General features: G+C 35.2%; 1 protein-coding gene across 2 annotated transcripts in view; it reads left to right on the forward strand.

The window, feature by feature from the left end:
• Positions 1 to 18,584, forward strand: part of Exn (Ephexin) — a 134,787-nt gene extending 116,203 nt beyond the window's left edge. For both annotated transcript variants that reach the window (XM_074175172.1, XM_074175171.1), the window contains exon 13: positions 18,332 to 18,584. In XM_074175172.1, coding sequence (XP_074031273.1) covers positions 18,332 to 18,486 — 155 coding nt within the window. In that variant the 3' untranslated portion in view covers positions 18,487 to 18,584. The remainder of the gene's footprint in view (positions 1 to 18,331) is intronic.
• Positions 18,585 to 20,779: the final 2,195 nt, after the last annotated feature.

Consider the following 20,779-nt stretch of genomic DNA (forward strand, 5'->3'; position numbering starts at 1 on the left):
ACTGAAATTAACCTGACGTTTTGTACTATCAAAAAGACACTTAGCCAGAAGTTTATTCGGTTTTACCTCATGGTTCTAAGGGTTGGAAAACGCAAGCCCTAATATTTATTTCCAATGTAACTTTTTGTCTTATTATTTGTTTACCATTTAAACATTTATTTCCGATATTTCATTCTAAACAAAAAATATCTCTTGGGTTTTTTGCCCAAAATAAATCAGTTCGCAGCAAAACATTATTTAAGGAAAAACTACAGAGATACATCGTCATAAATGCGAAAATGCGAAAATACGAAACCAATGTAGTAGGTCGCTATTAGCGATAGTGACTAGCGATTGTGAATTTTCGAAATTGAATTAATACTAATTGTGTGTTGTTGTTCTGTTCTTAATTTGTTACTTTAAATAATTCACTTGTTATTAAAATGGCATACACAAATGAGGAAATGGATGCATTACGTTTACGGTCTGTCGCAGGGGAATGGGTTAGAAGCTTCTAGAAGATATGCTGAAATGTTTCCTCAACGGCAGCATCCTTCACATAGAATATTTGCTCGACTTCATCAACGATTACGAGAATATGGTTCATTCGACAGAAGAACGCAGGATTGTGGTCGCCTTCGAAAAGTACGAACACCAGAGCTTGAGGGAGCAGTACTCAATTTGATTGAAGAACAACCTACTACCGGTACTAGAAAGATTGCTTTCCAGCTGAATGTTGATCATATGACGGTATTTCGAATTTTAAAGGAACAACTCTTATACCCTTACCATCTGCAACGAGTACAGGCACTGTTACCGCGAGACTTTCCGAACCGTCTTGAATTTTGCAATTGGATGCTGGAAATGATTAGAAGAAATTGTGACTTACTGAAGACGATAGAATTCACAGACGAATGTAGTTTTTCTCGGGACAAGATTATTAATTTTCATAATTACCACATATGGGCTGATGAAAACCCTCACGCTATTGTCGAAACTAACTATCAAGAACAGTTTTCTCTTAACGTGTGACTCGGAGTTATTGGGGATAATTTAATTGGGCCTCATTTTCTACCTTCTCGATTAAATGGTGAGGCATTCGTTCAATTTTTAAGAGAAGTGCATCCAGTACTGCTGGAGGAAGTTCCTTTGGGCGTCAGAACGGATATGATTTTATGCATGATGGAGCTCCCGCTCATTTAAGTCAAGTAGCACGTCAGCATTTAACTGAGACATATGCAAATCAGTGGATAGGTTGAGGAGGACCACACAACTGTTCCGCTCGATTCCCGGATCTCAATCCTTTCAATTTCTCTATTTGAGGCCATTTACAGCATTTGGTTTATCGTACTCCTGTTCGCGATGTAGAGAACTCAAGAAACCGCATCATCGATGCATGCAGGGTAATCAGAGATACTCTAGGAATATTTGAGCGGATACGTGGCTCAATGCGCTGACGTCTAGACGCATGCGTAATGTCTGAAGGTAGACATATTGAACATTTACTATGATTTCTACATATTGTGTGTTTTGTTATTAATAAATTAGTTTTTTTATTACCCTTTGATCGTTTAATGCAGGTACTAACTACAAAATAACAATAAATTCAGTTCGCATTTATGATGATGTATCTCTGTAGTTGTTAGTAAAATAATTTTTTGCTGCGAACTGGTTTATTTTGGGCAAAAAACCCAGGAGACATTTTTTGTTTAGAATGAAACAGGCTATCGGAAATGGTAAACAAATAATGAGACAAAAAGTTACATTGGAAATAAATTTTAGGGGTTGCGTTTTACACCCCTTACAACCATGGGGTAAACCAAATAAATTACTGGCTAAGTGCAGTACAAAACGTCAGGTCAATTTCAATATTGTTACTTTTTCAGTGCTTATGAAAAAATTGTTATACAAATTTTATGTACCCCTTTAATGGGCTGTATCTTAACAAGGGATGCTCCAATGAAGTTTCTTTATATGAAAGATCCTATCTTTTTTTCGATGAGGAATCACCTTCTTAAATGTTTTACACTTATTCAGTTACACCCTGTATGATAAACAAGTATAATTGAGAAACATTTATCAGATGTTATTATGAATTATTGTATAAAGTTATTGGATTTCAATAAGCGTATCTACTAATAATCTATATATCAAAGAAAATAAATGTAAGCAATAGATAGTCACGGCTGCAGGACAATTAGTGGTATTAAAGAAATTATAGGTTAGGTACTGAGGATTCAGCTGCGTATAGTCTATACATGAACAAATAGTATCGACGAGATGGAGGATATGGCAGATATCCTTCAGTTTTGAAAAAACAAAAAATACAGAGGAAAGCAAAAGAAGAGTAGCAAAGGAAGGGAAAGAAAAAGATAACAATTGATTTTGATGATGAAATTAAAACAGAAGGGAACGGAAAAATATGTTGAAAAGACGAAAACGGTAGAATAAGAACTCAAAAGAAAACAGATGAAAAATAATAGGAACTAGAGAAGGAAAAAAGAACAGGAACAGGCAAAAAATTGTTATGCTTACAACTGGAAACGCAAAAGCAAAGAAGAACAAACTTCTAAAGGTGACAATTTTTGTCGATCGTTAAAATCATGTGGCATCCACAGCATCCACATTCTGAGATTTTTGACCTTTCAAATACGTTTTAAATCATCAAAAACGGCATGGGAGTTGTAACCCAGTTCTTCCACCATACCACGCACCATTTATGATGCATGCCATGCAACAAATTCGAAAAAGTCATAATTGGTATGGATATGACAATTGTTCTAAATTGAAAAAGGCATATTTTTAGAAGAGATTAATTTTTGGGACAGAAAGGTTTTGTCTTTTCTGAAGTTATATAAAGTTCATAAAGTTATATATTTTTGTCGTAAATTATGTATAATAATATAATTTCAATATTTCGAAAGTATTTTTTCTTTCGTGTAATTCAATGTGTTGAAACGTCTCAGGAATTTGTTACCTGATATTAAGGATTCTATGATTTTATTATTCATGAACCCATGTATCCAGAAAGAATCTTAAATATTCATTTGTTTTTGTTGCTCTTTATATAAGTTTGAAATTGGAAACTTGTACAGTAATGGTATTCGGTCACCATAGATAAATTTTACAACTTAATCCTCAGCAAATTTCCCACTCCTATTGTTAACTCACTCAAGAGCCTCTGTTTTCTAATTTATTGTGGCGACCCTTATAATCCGGTCAATCTAGACATTGGAAGGTACATAAATTTATAACAAGCTGCAAACGCGTGTAATTGTTCAAAACATAGTTAAAAATAAGATTTTAAAATTCCGAATGATTGCGATACCTGGAAAAAAATTTATTCGAGGTCAAAGATTAAAAATCTCGAAAAAAATTGGTTTTTCGCGATTTTCAGGAAAATGGTAAGTTTTATAATAAAATAACCTTAGATAAAAATTGTAGATCATAAAATTCTCTACAAAAAATGTATTAATACTTTTTTTCTTAGAGCCACCGTTTCTGAGATACGACGAGTCAAAAAGTTGTAAAAGTTGTAATCGTCATTATATGCACACGTTTCCACGCCACCTATGAGGTAGTGTACTTAGCGCGTTTTTTATTAAAGTGGTTTCCCCAGTAGACCTATTCCACATGTCTGTTGTGATTCTGTCAAATTGAAAACTTGCATAATAAAATATATTAGGAAGGGTTGGAAATTATAAAAGCGATTGAAATTAAAACAATGTAAACATTTATTCATCTGAGTCATAACCTTCTCAAATACTTCTTCTTGTCGTTCTTCTTCTTGGTCTTCTTCTTCTTCTTGATCTTCTTCTTCTTCTTGATATTCATACTGGGTGTAGGTAAACTGCGTCAAGGGTGATGTATCGCATGTTTCCTCATTGGTATCAAATTAATCCTCCACTATTGGTGATTCAGTATTAGAACATGACTGGCCTTGACAATGTGTACATGCCAGAGAACACAACAGTCCAACTTTTTTACAACCACATTTAGCGCTGCATCCCTTTTTACAGTTGCAAAAAATTGTGTTCAGCAGTTTTTCCGGCGCAGGTGGAAGTAAAGTCTGAATAGGTTCTAATGCATTGTCGACTAACTTCCAACCCCAGTCTTTTGGGTCTAGCTGATAACCAAGCCACACTTGAACTTGGTAATATACCCGCAAAAGATGTTGATGAGCAGCAACTGAGGTTGGAGGAAGACAAGCTAATTGCACCTGTTTCTTATTTTAAGTGTTTTTTACGAAACATGCATATCGATACTTATCTAAGCAGGTGGTTTTTTTCGGAGCTTTGTACATAGAAAGAAGAAACTGAATCCCGTTGGTGATAATTTCTTGTTGAGTCGAATTACTTTTATTGAAAACTTCAGCACATTGAACTAAATCTTGTTTTTCAAACATTTTAAAGACTGTTGCTTTACTCCTTCTGTAAAATGCATACCTATGCATATAATGACGATAACTTTTACAACTTTTTGACTCGTCGTATCTCAGAAACGGTGGCTCTAAAAAAAGTATTAATACATTTTTTGTAGAGAATTTCATGATCCACAATTTTTATCTGAGGTTATTTTATGATAAAACCTTTCTTAAATTTATGAAATTCATATTGAATGTGTCTTGTGACAGATCTTTTTAAAGCTCCTGATAAATGCTTCACAACCCTAGAATATAATGCCAATATCTTCAATTACTACAAAATGGCGGAACTTTTAATGATTGTCTGAATACATTGACATTTAACTACATAATATGAAGTAATAAGTTTGATGTCAGTTCAGAAGATGCTCGAAATGGTTGGCTTGAACTTCTTGACTTATGAACAGCCTATCCGATATTTCACGCCGAACATTTTCGAACACAGTAACGTCAATATATCTACAAGAGAGTTGTCGTTCGTATGGGGGCGACAGCTGATTAACGGAAAAACATATTTTAAACAGATTTTAAATAGTTATTAACATCTGCCGTATATCAAATATTGAAGTTTCGTACACCTTTTGCTTCAAATAGCCCCATAAAAAAGTCCTAAGGTGTCAAATCTGTCGAGCGGGCTGGCCATTCTGTAGGACCTTGCCGGCCAATGGGGATGGTGCTCCCTCTTGTTGGAATACAATATCCATATCGAATTCAATAGGATTCGCTTCGACGATTTCAATGATGAGAGGGTCAACAGTAATTTCCAGCATATTCAAATACAAAATAAAGTATATATGCATAATTTCATTACACAAAATTTCAGTTTTTCGAGTTGACTCGTTCAAAAAGTAAAAGGAGGGGACATTAACGAAATGCACTGTATATAGAATTATGGAATTCTTTTCAGGATTCCATCATTATTATTTTTTTCAGTCCACTGCAATTCAACGTTTCTACGTTCTTTGGGGTCTGCTGACTTACTTCCGCATCAGTATCCATTTTTTCTTTTTGGTTAGGGATATAACTGAATTAAAATATAAAAACAAATCAACAATGCCATGATATCGCACTGTACAGTTTTAGAGATCATTTCTTCTCGGTGCTGTGAAACTACAATTTATTGCTCGAGAAGTTAAAGAGATTCAATATCAGAAATTCAGATTCAAATATAAAAATCATATCTATGACAGTCAGTAATGTCAATTTTGGCTCATTGAACAAAACAATAATAAATGAAGCAACAAATCAATTTGATTCATCAACACTTTAGTGGATAACTCTCTCAACTGATATTTTTATATATTTTTCTCTAATTATGGTAACATCATAAATAATGAAAGAAGCTCTACTCAAAAAAGCATTCTATAATTTCGAGGAAACTTTGCTATGATTTAATTTCAGATATGATTTTATTCTCAGTTTGTAATATTTATATTTTATTTGCTTTTTTAGTTAATTATTATGTGAATTTTCTATATATCCACTCATTTTATCTATTCTTTGATATATGTTTATTTTTCAACTGATTAATATATAAGGTTTTTCTACTTCTGTGAATAATTTATATATTTGAAAAATCTTTTTTTTTGACATGCTTTGTCAATAAGAACATATCTCTCCCTCTCTCTCTCTCTCTCTCTCATCGTTAATTGTTTTTTTATTTTCTGTATGTACGCGTTTATTATGGAGTGGTACTTGTTGGTTGAGTTTGAGTAGCTCTGAGCTAGTCTTCGCCAAATAGTATCAGAATCTTCCGTAACTTTATGTCTCTTTACATTTTTTGTATTTTCAATAAAGCCCATTTATTATTATTATCATTATTGTTATTATTATTATTACATACTCTTCTTTGTGAATAGTTTATTTGAAAATCAATAGTTTTCTTCCTTTTTTGGAAAATTCTCACATTTTTTGTTTGAAGATGCAGAAGTAAAAAGCCAAAACCTTTCTTTTTCAGAATACAATTGTTCCATTTGAATACGACAATAGTTCCATATTTTTATCTTCAACCTTCCACTTTATCAGTTCAATTAATATGAGTCTTCAATATAAACTCCAACATTTGGGTCATTTCACATAACTTATTTATATATTAAATCTGACCGATGTACGGAATTTAGAAAATGTGTCCCCAGAGTTCGTAATGAACAGTGAAGTCGGATATCAAATCAACCTTTTTGACCCTTTTGCATTCCAACGTCGAAATATTCTCAGAGTAGAAAAAATACATGAGTAGACATAAGACGAAATGGAATACTGAATTTCACGTAGAGGGCGATAAAAACATATCGGTTTCTGGTGAGTTTGGAATTTTGAAAGCCTGAAAAATATCACGAATCCAATTTACATGTAATGAAATCTTAGGTCGCAGTTTCTACTTTCAGTAATCGATACGAATTGATCGATATTAATTTCTCCATCAATTTTCTCATGCGGAGAGGTATAATCGAATTTTCAGAAAGTGAGAATTTCACAAAATTTATGTATTTTGTTTCGAAACTTTCATCGATTTCCAGATTTTACATATCATAAATATTTGAGTAATATGATTCCATGGATCAATTCATCAATGTCCCATTTGGTTATATTTCGTGAACGAATTTTCCTGGAAAGATGGCTATGAATAATATTTCATTGGAAATTATTCATTCTTTATTCATTATACATAACATGCTCGATCAATCATAACGTGTTTCTTTTCCGTAAAAGAGTTTTAATACCGCTAAACCGGAAGACATTTAACTGTTTCTCAATGGTTTTCATAATATTTATGACAATTCAATCTGCGGTTGTTCTAGGGAATATTTGAAAACTTGACAATTTCGTGTACTTTTAAGCTGTAAGATCACAAGGGACGAATTGTGACCTATAGTCCGGCCAATTTAGACATTCGAAGCTACCTAAATTCCTATCTTTCAAGGTCAAAGGTCAAAAAAATTAGTTTTTCTGGATTTTCAGCAAAATGGTAAGTTTTATCATAAAAATACTTCAGACAAAAATTGTAGACCATAGAATTATCTACAAAAATATATAAATATATTTTTTCCTATGAGTCACCGGTTTTGTGAATAGCAAAGTTGTAGGTAATGAAAATATCTACAACATTGGCCTTCAGACTTTTCTCACATAACTTCGAAATTAACGTGAATAATTCAAATAATCAAGTTTTTGGTTGTTTTTTCCACGAAATTTATTGAAAATTTACCTTTTTATGTACCAAACCCACTGTAATTTTTTTATTTGAAATATTTATTTTTTCACCTCATTTTGATTTGATGTAGAAAAAGCACCCTAACTTTCAATCGAAAATTCACGTGTCAAAATATCTGCTTTTTAAAAAAATTCGGTGGGCTTTTTCTTCGTTGAAATCTATACTTTCTGATACTTAGTGTAAAAATGGTCATATTCTTAGAAAATTCAAAAAACGAAAAAAAAAAAACTCAAATCCATTTTTTTAACAATGTGTCAAATTTTGAGCTATTTATTAAAATCAACACCTTATCTACTCGTATAACGTGAGATTTCATGTTACATTGATAAACAAAAAAATCAAATCCATAAAACATCAAGATTGCAAAAAAATGTGATTTTCTTTCGAAACTCCAAGGTACTTTGTGTATAGGGTGTTTTTTTATAGAGGTATAAAACTATGAAATGGAATAAAACAATTTTTTTTGAATTGACATGAAATTCACTTTATTCGAAATATATGGACTTATGGACTTATAATTTGAATATAATTTCTGGCATATGACCGCCAAGGCTGGCTCGGACGTAGTATAATCTGGAGGTCCAATTTCCTATGACTTTTTCTAACATTTGTGGCCATATATCGGCAACAACGCGATGAGTGTTGTCCTCCAAGTGGTTTATCGTTTCGGGCTCATCGGCGCAGACTAGTGACTTCACATATCCCACAGAATATAGTCTAGCGACGTTAAATGGCACGATCTTGAAGGTCAATTCACGGGTCTGAAACGTGAAACTATGCGTTCACCCAACGCTTCCTTCAATAAATCAATTGTGGCATGTTGCGACATGTTGCGCCATCTTGTTAAAACCACAGCTCCTGCACACATCATGGTTGTTCACTTGATGAACAAAAAAAGTCAGTAATCATGACTCTATAGCGGTCACCATTGGCTGTAACGTTCTGACCAGCATTGTTTTAGACTGATTCTGTACGCACTGTACGACGTCTCTGTGGATACGTATTATCATTTAAAGTAAACGTGGTGCGAAAACGTCCCATAGTTATTCGAATTAATTGTTCTGATGGATGATTATCTTGACGGTGAAATGGACGTAGTGTGCGATACGTATTTCGAACACAACCATGATTTTTTAAATAAATTTGCACAATTTGGAAGCGTTGTTCAGACGTCAGTTTATTCATGTTAAATTGCCAAATCAAACTAAACATAAATCACTTGACAGCTGACAAAATGGCCGCCAGTTGAAAAAGTGTTGCCAACATAAAGTTCTATACCTCTATAAAAACACCCTTAATAAATGCTAGAAATTATTTAACGTGTACACAGAGTGAATATGTACAAGCTACTTGTTGAATGTTATTATCGGCTTAGTTTGGTTGGGTTTGTTAGGTATTCAGTGAGTAAATTTCCATATCTTGTAGAGCAGGAGGAAAGTCGCTGTCAACTAGAATTAAGACCGCACGTAGTTTTCCCCATTAAATACTAGTGTAAATTGTTTGATATATAAGATCTCACTGAATACATTGCGTTGGAATGTATCTGGGAGTGAAATGATTTGAAAAATGTTTCCAGTGAAATCTTTGATTCCAATTTCTACAACTGCATTCGAATTATAATCAAATTGGTACAGTTGAATATTATTGCTTTGAATTTTTTTCCATTATTTTAATGTAAAAGAATAATGAATTGTTCAAGAATAAAAAAACTAAATGTTGAAATTCTTCAACATAACATATGGGACAGGAACTTCGAAAAAAAAAAGAAGATATACAACTTAAATACTTTACTATAAAATTCATTTGGGAAAAAAGTTACTGATACAAAAAATGTTTGAACGGAAGGTAAAAAGCAAATAATTTCAACTATAAATCTTTACAAAGATGTGTATATCGATGGAGAAGTAGGGACAACTTTTTTCCCAAAAGCCAATCTCAACTAAAAATGTCACACCTTTCAATTCGAATCATATCTATAACATGAATTGTAACAGACTTAATAACTAATTACTTTAAAGTTGAAATCTGTTTTTCCATTGTGAATGTAAACAATGTATTTCACTATATATCCCCAAATATTTGGAAGGCTTCATCATCTTGAGTGATCATCAATATGGCTTTCGGAAACAAATATCAACAGACGTATATATACAGACGAATGCCACCCATATTTGGAAGAACGCAATCGGGAAAAATGAAGAATTTAGAGCTGTTGCGCTTGATGTTTCTAAGGCCTTTGACCGTGTGTGGTTCAAACTCGACGCTATGGCTTTTTTGTGTATGGCTCTTCAGCTTCCTGAAAGAACGTTTCCTGCAAGTGGCCATCGATGGATATCTCTCGAATACTTTCACCATCAACGTTGGTATTTCCCAGGGATCCATATTGTCTCCAACCCTATTTTTATTGTATATCAATGACTTATTGGAAAAAACCAAGAATCCAATATATTGCTTTGCTAACGACAGCACACTTCTCTCGTCATTTCCTTGGGATTCCAGGGTATCGGCTACGAAGGCACATCTTCACCAGCAGCAGGAAGTTGCATATCTTAATGATTCCTCTTTTAGTCAATCGACTAAAAGAGGAATCATCAAGACTCTATTAGACCGTGCTTTTGGGCTCTGTAATACGAAGGAAGGTCTCGAGAAGGAACTAGACATGTTCAAAAATGATCTTCAACGGAATGGCTACTCCAAAGCGATGGTAGAAAAGACTTTGGCTAGAAGACAGCAGGAGCCTCGCAAGGAGGAGAAGCCGTCACAACCAGTGCTTACACTTCCCTACATTAGAGGATTATCGGAGAGGATACGAATAATTGGTTCCAAGTACAACATCAGAACCTGCTTCAGATCCGGTAACACTATCCGTAGCAGCCTCACGAAAACCAGGCCACTAAACGCGGACTGCGATTCCAAGAATTGCATTTACCGGATACCCTGTGAGTGCGGAAAATCTTATATTGGTGAAACTAAGAGGCCATTGAATGTTCGCATTGCCGAGCACAAGAAACACACCAGCAAATCAGGAATAGCAGACCATGTTTGGACCCATCAACATAACATCGAGTGATCCCAAGCTGAGATCTTGCACAATGAGGAACATTGGTTTAGGAGAAAATTCAAGTCCAATAACGTATTCAGCCAAGCCAGCGTAGAAATACGCAACATATAGAAATCCATCACCAACGAAAAATGGCCAACTCCCGCCAAAACGGCCATCTCCCACGGAACCAGTGAAGCGGAAAATGGAAAGCGGGGATAAGTAAAAGTACTCGAACGACCTATAAATAGTCATCTCTCGGAGAAATCAGTCCAGTCATCACCCAAAGACGATTGTAGATACTAACAATCGAAACGTCGTGAACTAACGTGACTTGGAATCTCTCCACTTTTTATTTTTATTTTCTTTTTTCATTTTTTTATCTTTATTTGTTCAATCGTTCTATTTTTACTTGTATTTTATGTCACTATTATTTCATTTCAGGTTTATTTTGGTTAATATAATTGTTATTTTCAGCTATTCATTTTCAATTCTTCTTTTTTAGATGTTTCAGGGATTTCAAATCATTTTATATAGTGGACAATGGAAGTCCAAACTAGTGAAATTCATGATAATGTCAGTTCTGACAATTCCGCTTTCTGCTTCGATCAGTTTGTTGGGGGTTAAAATGGACACCAATATATCTTGGCACAAACATGTCGCTAAAATTGCAAAGGTTGCTTCTCAGAAGTTTGGAACACTGTTCCGAACCAGAAAACTGTACACACTTCAGAAACTTTTGATGCTTTATGAAGCTCAGATCAGACCTTCTTTGGAGTATTGTTCTCATGTATAGAGCTCTGCCCCCAAACGTACCCAGAAGTTGCTGGATTCCATCCAGAAAAGAGCAATCCGCCTGATTAGAGACGCGAACATAACGTGCAACCTTGATAGTCTGGAACATCGAAGAAAGGTTGGAGATTTGTCTCTCTTCTATAGTACTTTCACTGGAAGTGTTAAAGTGACTTGACACATCTGATTCCACCAATAGCAGTACATATCAGAAATACGCGACGGACTGTGGCTACTCATCGTTTCGAGAATCAACTCAGTACACCTCAAAAAGTTCTCAAACTTCACTGTTTGAGAACTGTTTCATCTGGAGAACTGCGTACTTCATCTGGAGTACTTCGTACTCCAGTACTGACTGAAGATGGCGGCCGTAGTTGCAGTTCAAACGTTTGGAGATTATGACCGAAGAAGACCACGGCAAAACCCGGAAGCTAATCAAAATATTTCACTATAGATATATTTTTAGGCAGAGCATTAGGAACTGAAACGTTGACCTTTGAAAAAATTATATAAATTTATCATCGTACATTTTTCATATAACGGATATGTGTAGGACGTTTTTGGTTGACTGAAAATCGAAAGAAAAATTGTTCTATATCTCAAGTCAAATAACTAACATACATACATTAGAAACATTTTATTTTATTTCTCATCAACTTTCTATTCAGAACACTTTTCATAGTCAGAGTATACTTGAAGACTGTCTGTAAATCAAATCATCTAAATGAACAATTCGTTGAGGCCAGTCTGAACTTCCTCCACTGTAGGTTAATGGACTGACACCTATCAGAAAACAACTACTCCCCTGGCTGATATGTAGGAATAACTTCAGTGAAAAATCTTGCACTGATACCTGTCAGATATAATCCAACGTCCTTTGTGGTATTAGCCAGGGGCGTAGTTGTGTTCTGATAGGTGTCAGTCCATCAACCTACAGTGTAGGGAGTTGAGACTGGCCTAAAAGAATTGTTCCTTTATATGATTTGATTTATAGTCAGTCTTCAAGTATGCCCACAGACTATATGTGAAAAGTTATCTCTCCTTATATAAAAAAAGCGATTTATTTCCAACAGGAATACATTGTTACAGGAAATGCTATTATTACAGAGTATATATGGAATAAATATACTTGATGTTATGTTGATGAGTCCAAACATGCTCTGCTATTCCGGATTAGCTGGTTTCTCCTTGCTGTGTGTATTACTTGTGCTCGGCAATGCAAACTTTTAATGGCCTCTTAGTATCACCGATGTATGATTGTCCGCACTTGCAGGGTATCCGGTAAATGCAATTCTTGGAATCGCAGTCCGCGTTTGGTGGCCTGGTTTTTATGAGGCTGCTACGGATAGTGTTCCCAGATCTGAAGGAGGTCCTGATGTTATACTTGGACCCGATCCTTCTTATCCTTTTCGATAATCCTCTGATGTAGGGGAGTACAAGTACTGGTTGTGGCGGCTTCTCTTCCTTGTGGAGCTCTTGCTGTCTTCTAGCTAAAGCCTATTCCACCGTCACTCTGGAGTAACCATTCCGTTGAAGGTCATTTTTGATGATGCCTAGTTCCTTTTCGAGTCCTTCCTTTGTATTACAGAGCCAGAAAGCACGGTCTAGTAGAGTCTTGATGATTCCTCTCTTAGTCGATTGATGGTGGTTGGATTTCTGGTTCAGAGGCCAGTATCTGAACCAGAATATTTATTTCTATTTTTTATTTTATTGGTTGTTGCTTGTATGTGTTATTCGTTTGTAATTTCAGTTTTTTGTTTAATAAAATTGTTATATTCCATTAATCTTTTTAATTATTTTCAGGGATTTCAAATCAATTTATATTATATTATACAATGGAATTCCGAACTGATGAAATACATCACGAAACATTGTCAACCACCTTCAAACAAGGGTTGTGATAGTTCTGGTATATTGGAAAATTAATTTCATTATAATCGTAGCATGGCAATTGAGGTACTCCTTGCCTTGTGATTCGATACGATTCAAAAGTTATTTGACATTAATACGCATTTTTTTATAATTCAGTGTCATCATTCGAAACTGAAATGGAGATGGTTTTCTTTATATAAATCTGAAGATACCAAGCTTCTAGTTATTCAACATCTATCTTCACAGTCCACCACATCTTCGTCAATAATAATTTATTTCCTCAATGTAAATTCAAGCTATAATGAATATCCATCATTTCAAATCTATTTCCAACAAACTCACTTCCGATTTCTCGTGAAATACTTTTTAATTCTGAAATGTTCATTCTCATTAACACGGACGAAAAAAGCGACAAGCCTGAAAACCATCTGAGGAGATAATGAACATTGCTGTCGGATTCAAAGTTTATCCTTTTTGTCATTTCACACATTCTCATCCGTTCATCTGAAAGCAAGATAAAGAAAGAGTAACGATTATTAATGAACTTTCACGAAATTCTGATGGTTGTTTGATGAAACTTTATTCTGACGGGCTTTATCTCGTTTCCCAAAATGATTTGGTTTGGTAAAATTATTTGATAATGTTACATCAGTGTCTACGTTATCACATTAGAGAGTTCTTTACGTCCACGATTTTTATATCATGACCTTTCGGACTTTCATTTTACGGTCATCGGAATGGCTCTACTCAACTTTTTTATTTGACAATAGTAGGAAATCAGAAACGAACAATGAATATATGAAAGTTCTCTCATTTGTCTGACTGTCCGTCCCCCTGTATTATATTTTACAAATTAACACACTTTTTGACTTGAATTTTTCAATAGGGGCGTTTTAACTTTTGAATTATTTGAAAAATAGATACGGTTGATTTACGGTGATTTCCTGACATGCTACTCGACATTTGCGAATTTTGAAAAAAAAATATATGCGGCCTTTTATAGTTTCCCAAATTGATAGCCAATAAAGTTTTGTGAAACTCTTTTTTTTCGAAGATATATCCAGAAAACAAGTTGAAATGTCAATTTTTTAAGGACAATAATAATAATAACGTATCAACTCGACGTGAAGACCCGAAAAATAAGGCAGTTCCATTTCATAAGAGTTTGCATCCTAAATCGTCCGTTCCACGGTTGTACTTTCCCCGACAACAGGGAGGCCGTGGACTTTAAAGTTTGGAGTGTCTACATGACACTATGGTACTGGATGGAGCCTGTGAAGTCATCAGAAGTTCGTATCCATCTCTCTGCATGAACCCCCACCACGAGAGAGCAGGAATTGGACCATTTCTCATTAGGGAAGCTGCCTGAGCGGTTGACGAACTCGACATCTGTCCAACAAAAAGCTCATATTGAAGTCGCCGAGATCACTTCACTCCTGGAGCAACGAAAGGATAAACTAATGCATGAGGTATTTTCCAACAACATTGAAGACCTGAGTTCTGCTTTCCTCATGGGCTGAAGTCGAAAACTGAGGGGTACTGTTATCAGCACCATAGTCTACCGCAATCGCGTGATGGGTATAGAGATTCCCAACGCAAGTTGTAGGGCTCACCGCGAGGCGCCTAAGACCCTAATGCACTTGCTCTCAGCATGCCTAGCATATGCTATCTCAGCCTATATCCATTAACATGATGCGGCCCTAAGAGTGGTTAATTACCACCTACGAAAATTTTTCATTATTCACGAGACACCGGTATTGCCCTATGCTTCAGGAAATATTGAATCCGTTGTGGAGAATAGTGAGTGCCGTTCCGAACCCTCAGACGACGCATACAAGCTAGTGAGCCTGATGAAGTTCATCTCGATCATCAGAGCGAGACGAAATTTGTCATGTAGTTTGCAGCTCCTGGTGGGATGAAGAGGATAAAAACCGATAAAATATCGAGATTTTTCTTAGAACTTCACAGACTATCGAGACGACTCTATCAAGTTGTTTGTTTCGATTATTGAGGTTCTTGGTGGAATGGTGGAACTCTCGAATCCCAAGATGCTGATGTAAATAGGATGCTGATGCGAATATGATGCTTGGATTCATTTACAGAAATGGCAAAAACTTCAAAAGTATTGCCACTTTAAGATTTTTATATTTTGCGTATGTCAGATCTAAGTTAGAGTATGGCTCTGTGTTATGGAATCCAGTTTACGACTACCAAAAAACTTATGTCTAAAAGTTGATGGACAATACCCCTTGAGAGGCATCGATCATAATATTTAGTTGACACGATTTGATATGACACCTTTGGAAAATAGGAGAGTTATCCTTAATATAAAATTCCTTCATCAATTACTCAACAACAATATTGACAGTACGGTTTTTTTACCAGAGATCAATTTCTTAGTAGCAACAAGAAGTGAAGGTCGACACAATCTGACGTTCTATTGCAAAGCATCACGCACAAATGTTATGCTACGATCACCATTGAATTTGTACCTTTTTTGTTATATACTCAATTTTTCATAACTCTTTTGAAATTCTACGTACATGAATATTTTATATATACTTTGTTTTGTCATTTACTCTTAAACATTTCAATATTCCATTATTTTCAATATTAATTTCATATGTACTCTGTAATATTACCATTTCCTGTAACTGGGTACTCCTGTTGAAAATAAATCTTTTTTTTATCATACCGGCTTGCCGGTATGATCTTGGGATTCGAAAAATCTTGGCTGGATATATTATTCACTGAGTTAGCTTAGGGCTCATGATTCTCGAACTTAATGATCACTTAGCTGAATGTGTTAGGTACGGTCATCGTTTAATAATGCTAACGTGGCTTACAGAATGTGCCGGAGTTTCGCAGACAAAGCCCGATCAGCTCTCCCTTCAGTGAAAAATAATAAAAGTCAATGACGTTAAGACCCGAAAAATTAAGCATCTTCATAGGAGTTTGCATTCCAAATCATCCGTTTCACAGTTGTTATCCTCCTGACAAGAAAGAGACCGTCGAATTTTCCATTTGGATTGTCTACATGACAGATCCCTGTTCAGATCCTGTGTTTGGATCCCCTTCTCCGCATGGCCTGAACAATGAAAGAGCAGAAATTGAAACTTTTTCAGGGCAGGTAGCCAAGCGGCTGATGAACTCGATTTAGTTATCGACACTGAACGAGGTGATTACAACTATGTCACCCATTCAGCAAAAGGCACATAAAAACCACAAAGATCGCTTGACTCCTGCGGAAACATAAGGTTGGACCAATGCATGGGGTTTTTTTTCGACAACATTGAAGACGTCGGCTTATCAAGGCACCTGGCCTTCGCTTTTCTCAAATCGAGTGGGCTGAAGTTGGAAACTGAGGAGTCCATAATGGCCTGCAGTCGCGTTAAGTATGAAGAGTTTCCTGACAACTAACGTGACGTAGCTTGACGGTGTCAAGTTGTTATTTCCATTTCTAATCTGTTTACATTTTGAAATAAATTGATATTAGTCAAAAGATTTCTTATATTATGATCCATAAATCACCATCTATGAACACGTGCACAAAGTTTCTCGTGCCGGGAGTTTTTGACAAACATTAGAGTTTGTATACATCTTTTGGTCTGTATGGAACCCATCTGCCAAAGTGAGAATATTCTACATCGCAGTGTCCTGTTCAAGGACGTGACATTCTTGAAAAAAGTTATTTAACGGCGGTGGTCTGTCTATCATTCTGTGAGATACATCTTCTAAGATGGTAATTCCGTTCTATAGATTTAACTTTTCCAAAACTTTCACAAAAGTAAATCAAGTAGAAACATATCTGATGATGGTGGAAAATATTGTTTTGAATATTGGTCTCAAACAATATGATGTTTCAAAGGAAATGTTTCAATATATTCCATCATACTGAAACTACTTAAGTAGTGAAGAAACAACTTAATAAATAGCGATATTCACGAATACCAGAAAAATACTAGAAAAATATCAGAATGCGTTTTCAAAAAAATCCCTGCCTGATTACAAAATGTTATTGCACTTTCTGTTAACAGGTACTTCATTTCATTTTGGCTACCTGTTTACTCCTTATCCAAATATTTTTGAGGCAAAAACACAAGCACTACAGAAAAATCATCAAGACACTCTGAGAGCGGTGCCTGTGCAAAAGTAGTGATTCATATTGGATATGAATCGCTGGAGATTACATTCATTTGGAAAATTTTTTTCAGGAAGTGTATTTCACATAAACGCAGTTCTCCAAATGAATGAGTTCTGAAACAGTGAAGTTTGAGGTCTACTGAATTGAACCTCAAAATGATGAGCAGCCTCAGATCGTCGCGTATTTTTTATATGTACCGCTCTTAGTGGAATCAAATATGCCAAGTCACGTGAAGAGAGACAAATCTCCAACATTTCTTCGATGTTTCAGACTATCAAGATTGCAACTGATGTTCGCGTCTCCAATCAAGCGAATGGCTCTTTGCTGAATGAAATCCAGCAGCTTCAGGGTATGCTTAAGGGCGGAGCTCCATACATAAGAACAATACCCCAAAGAAGGTCTGATCTCAGCTTCATAAAGCATCAAAAGTTGCTGAGGTGTGTACAGTTTTCTGGTTCGGAACAGTGTTCCAAGCTTTGGAGAAGCAGTCTTTCTAATTCCAGCGACATTATTGTGCCAGAACATATTGGTGTTCAATTTAACACCCCCCAAATTTATTGAAGCAGAAAGCGGAATTGTTTATCCTGTCGTTATTATATCCGGTTCGGAGACACTTATCTGTTTATAGAAAACTGATGCCTGGGTTTTTTTATTGAATTGAACCTGGATACTTTCACCCTAATTCGAAATCAATTCTAGGTCATCATCAAGATATTCAATGAAATATAGTGACCTCACACATTTTTAGCTTTCGAAATAAGAAACTAATCAAACTAATTGTCGAAACACTTCCATTTTATTTCACCGGTACAACTAAATTTTAAGAAATATTTGGTATTGATCTTTTTTTAATAAAAATCATTGTTTTAGGTTGGTACCACGGCGAAAGACTGAGAGATGGACAAATGGGGTGGTTTCCAGCTAACTATACAACTGAAATAATCAATCCACATGTACGAGCTAGAAATCTGCGTCAGAGATATAGGCTTCTGACATTTTCAGAAAATTACTTGAATTCCTCATGAGATATTCCCAGTTCTCATTATATACCCACGAGAAATATTTTTATAAAGTTGTTTTGTATTTATCTTGTTATGTAATAAATTGCTAAAACTGTTGAAAATTCTATTAATTTTTCGATTTTAACTGTTCGTGTTCTGCTGGAATCTTAAAAGTGATTTTGTCACCTCAGGGGGACTTTTCCAAATTGAGTCAACCACATTATCAGTTTGAAGTTGTCATCCCCAAACACTATTATTATTAACCCTGAAGAATTTGAGGACTTTCAAAGACGATAGACAATAAAAAACATACTTTGTGGAGAGAAAAAGTTTGGATCTATCTTTCTTGGTTTTCTACTATTCCATTAGTGAATGTAACAATTTTAAATTTCTATTATGAATATTTGAGTAAGAACGTGATGAACAGAATATAATTTCTCATAATTGAATATTTGTAGGCAAAAAAGTTTTACCACAGGTAATTTTTATCATAAATCATGAATGGATAGAACTGATAAATGACTTATGTGTACGTAGTTCAATATATTTGTAGGGCGAAAATTCTATCAGAAGTAAAATACACGCCAAGTTTCAAGTTTCATTGAATTTTCACGGTACTCCTTTCGACGTATCAATATTTATTTACCATCTCCCATACCGTGGTGTGAGTCACAACTGGATTGGGTGAAATGTGGTGAATCGAGTATGAGAACTTTCCTCACTGGGGTCTTTCTATAAATAATCAGAACCACCATTTGAACGGAAATATCTCGATAAAATCTACGGAGTTGAAAGGAAAACTTTTGATACTTCAATCGATTTTCCATCTACTTTCGGATTCGGATATGAAATATCGTCGTACCTTGGTGGTCTAGGACTACAGTTCATATCAGATTGAGAGTGGAAATGAATGATCTCAATAAATTCGGTACTCTTCATCTCCCACAACTTGTAGCAGACTTTGTATCTTGTTCAAAACACGTGTCAGCGTAATCGAAATTAATTATTTTCTAGCGCCCCCAAATGTGTTCACTTTACTACATCTTAAGAATCACACCGTGTTAGGAATCACACGTTAAAAGGTAAGACCTCGTTAGTCCTTAGTTCGCACAAGTTTCTTAACTTCTGAGAGTTGTCGTTCGTATGGGGGCGACAGCTGATTAACGGAAAAACAGATTTTAAACAGATTTTTTAAACAATCGCAGTCATTATTTTAATAATTAAATTATGTGTGTCATGTGAAAATAAGACTTTCTGATGTGGGTAATGTAAAATACCATGTTGTAATATTAGGAAAACTGTTATTCATGTTATTGAAACAAACATTTCAATTTGAATTTTAAAACTCATCTAATGTGAAAGATGAATTTGATGATTTTCAACAAGTTTATTAAAATCAGGCCCGAATTTACTCAAAAACAGCCGTAAGTCACCGCGTTCGGTAATCTGCAACCGATTTTTCTTTTTAGTTAGCAACGTTGCCACAGCACTAAATCCACGTTCACACAAATACGATAATGGGAATGCTATCAAAAATCGTTGAACGATGGACCACAATCCAGGGTTCAATTGCGGGATTCGCTTTTGTAGCTAAAATTGTTGGTATCCATTTTTGAATTTGATTTTTATTTTCTCGTTCGTTATCGGTTCTATGAGTTCTTCTTCCAGCTGAGGTGATCCTGCTGTGTTGACGTTTGAAAAAGTATCCAACACCCAGTCCGGTGTTTTCAATTTTGAAATTTCCTGGAATCGTTATGCGAAATCACTGTGGAGGTTCTCCAAATGTTGGCAGTAAACAAGCAAGTCGTCTTTGTTGAAGGATACTTCTGACAAATCAGGGAAATAGCGAAACTCACGTCTGCCGATATTATTCTTGTATAAGAGGTATTTGGTTAAAAAAGCAGCAATGATATTTTTTGTTTTAATCAAATTAAAGTCGTCACCTTGAAGTTGAAGACTGACATCATTAAATAATTTATACAAGTACGCAATATCATTCTTTGAAGTGATGAGATCGTAGTGCAATTCTTTGTCTTTGTTCTACAAGAACTCTATTACAGAGTCAAATAGATTGTAAAATCGAGTCAGACAGTTACCTCTTGATAACCAAGGCACTTTTGTGTCAAATAGCAATCGGTTGAAATCTTCATCATCAGCAACACAAAGCTGATTAAATAATCTGTCATTCAAAGAGGTGTTTCTGATTGTATTGCCTGCTTTGATGATATATTGCAGTGATTGAGAGAGGCGCTCACTAAAATTTTTCGCAACGAAATGTTGCCTATGAATGACGCAATGTACAGCACATCTGAAAGTT

This window comes from Leptinotarsa decemlineata, unplaced genomic scaffold (assembly GCF_025532065.1).
Source record: "Leptinotarsa decemlineata unplaced genomic scaffold, Ldec_3_MD MMD2_tig00000882_RagTag_RagTag, whole genome shotgun sequence".
Lineage (NCBI taxonomy): Eukaryota > Metazoa > Arthropoda > Insecta > Coleoptera > Chrysomelidae > Leptinotarsa > Leptinotarsa decemlineata.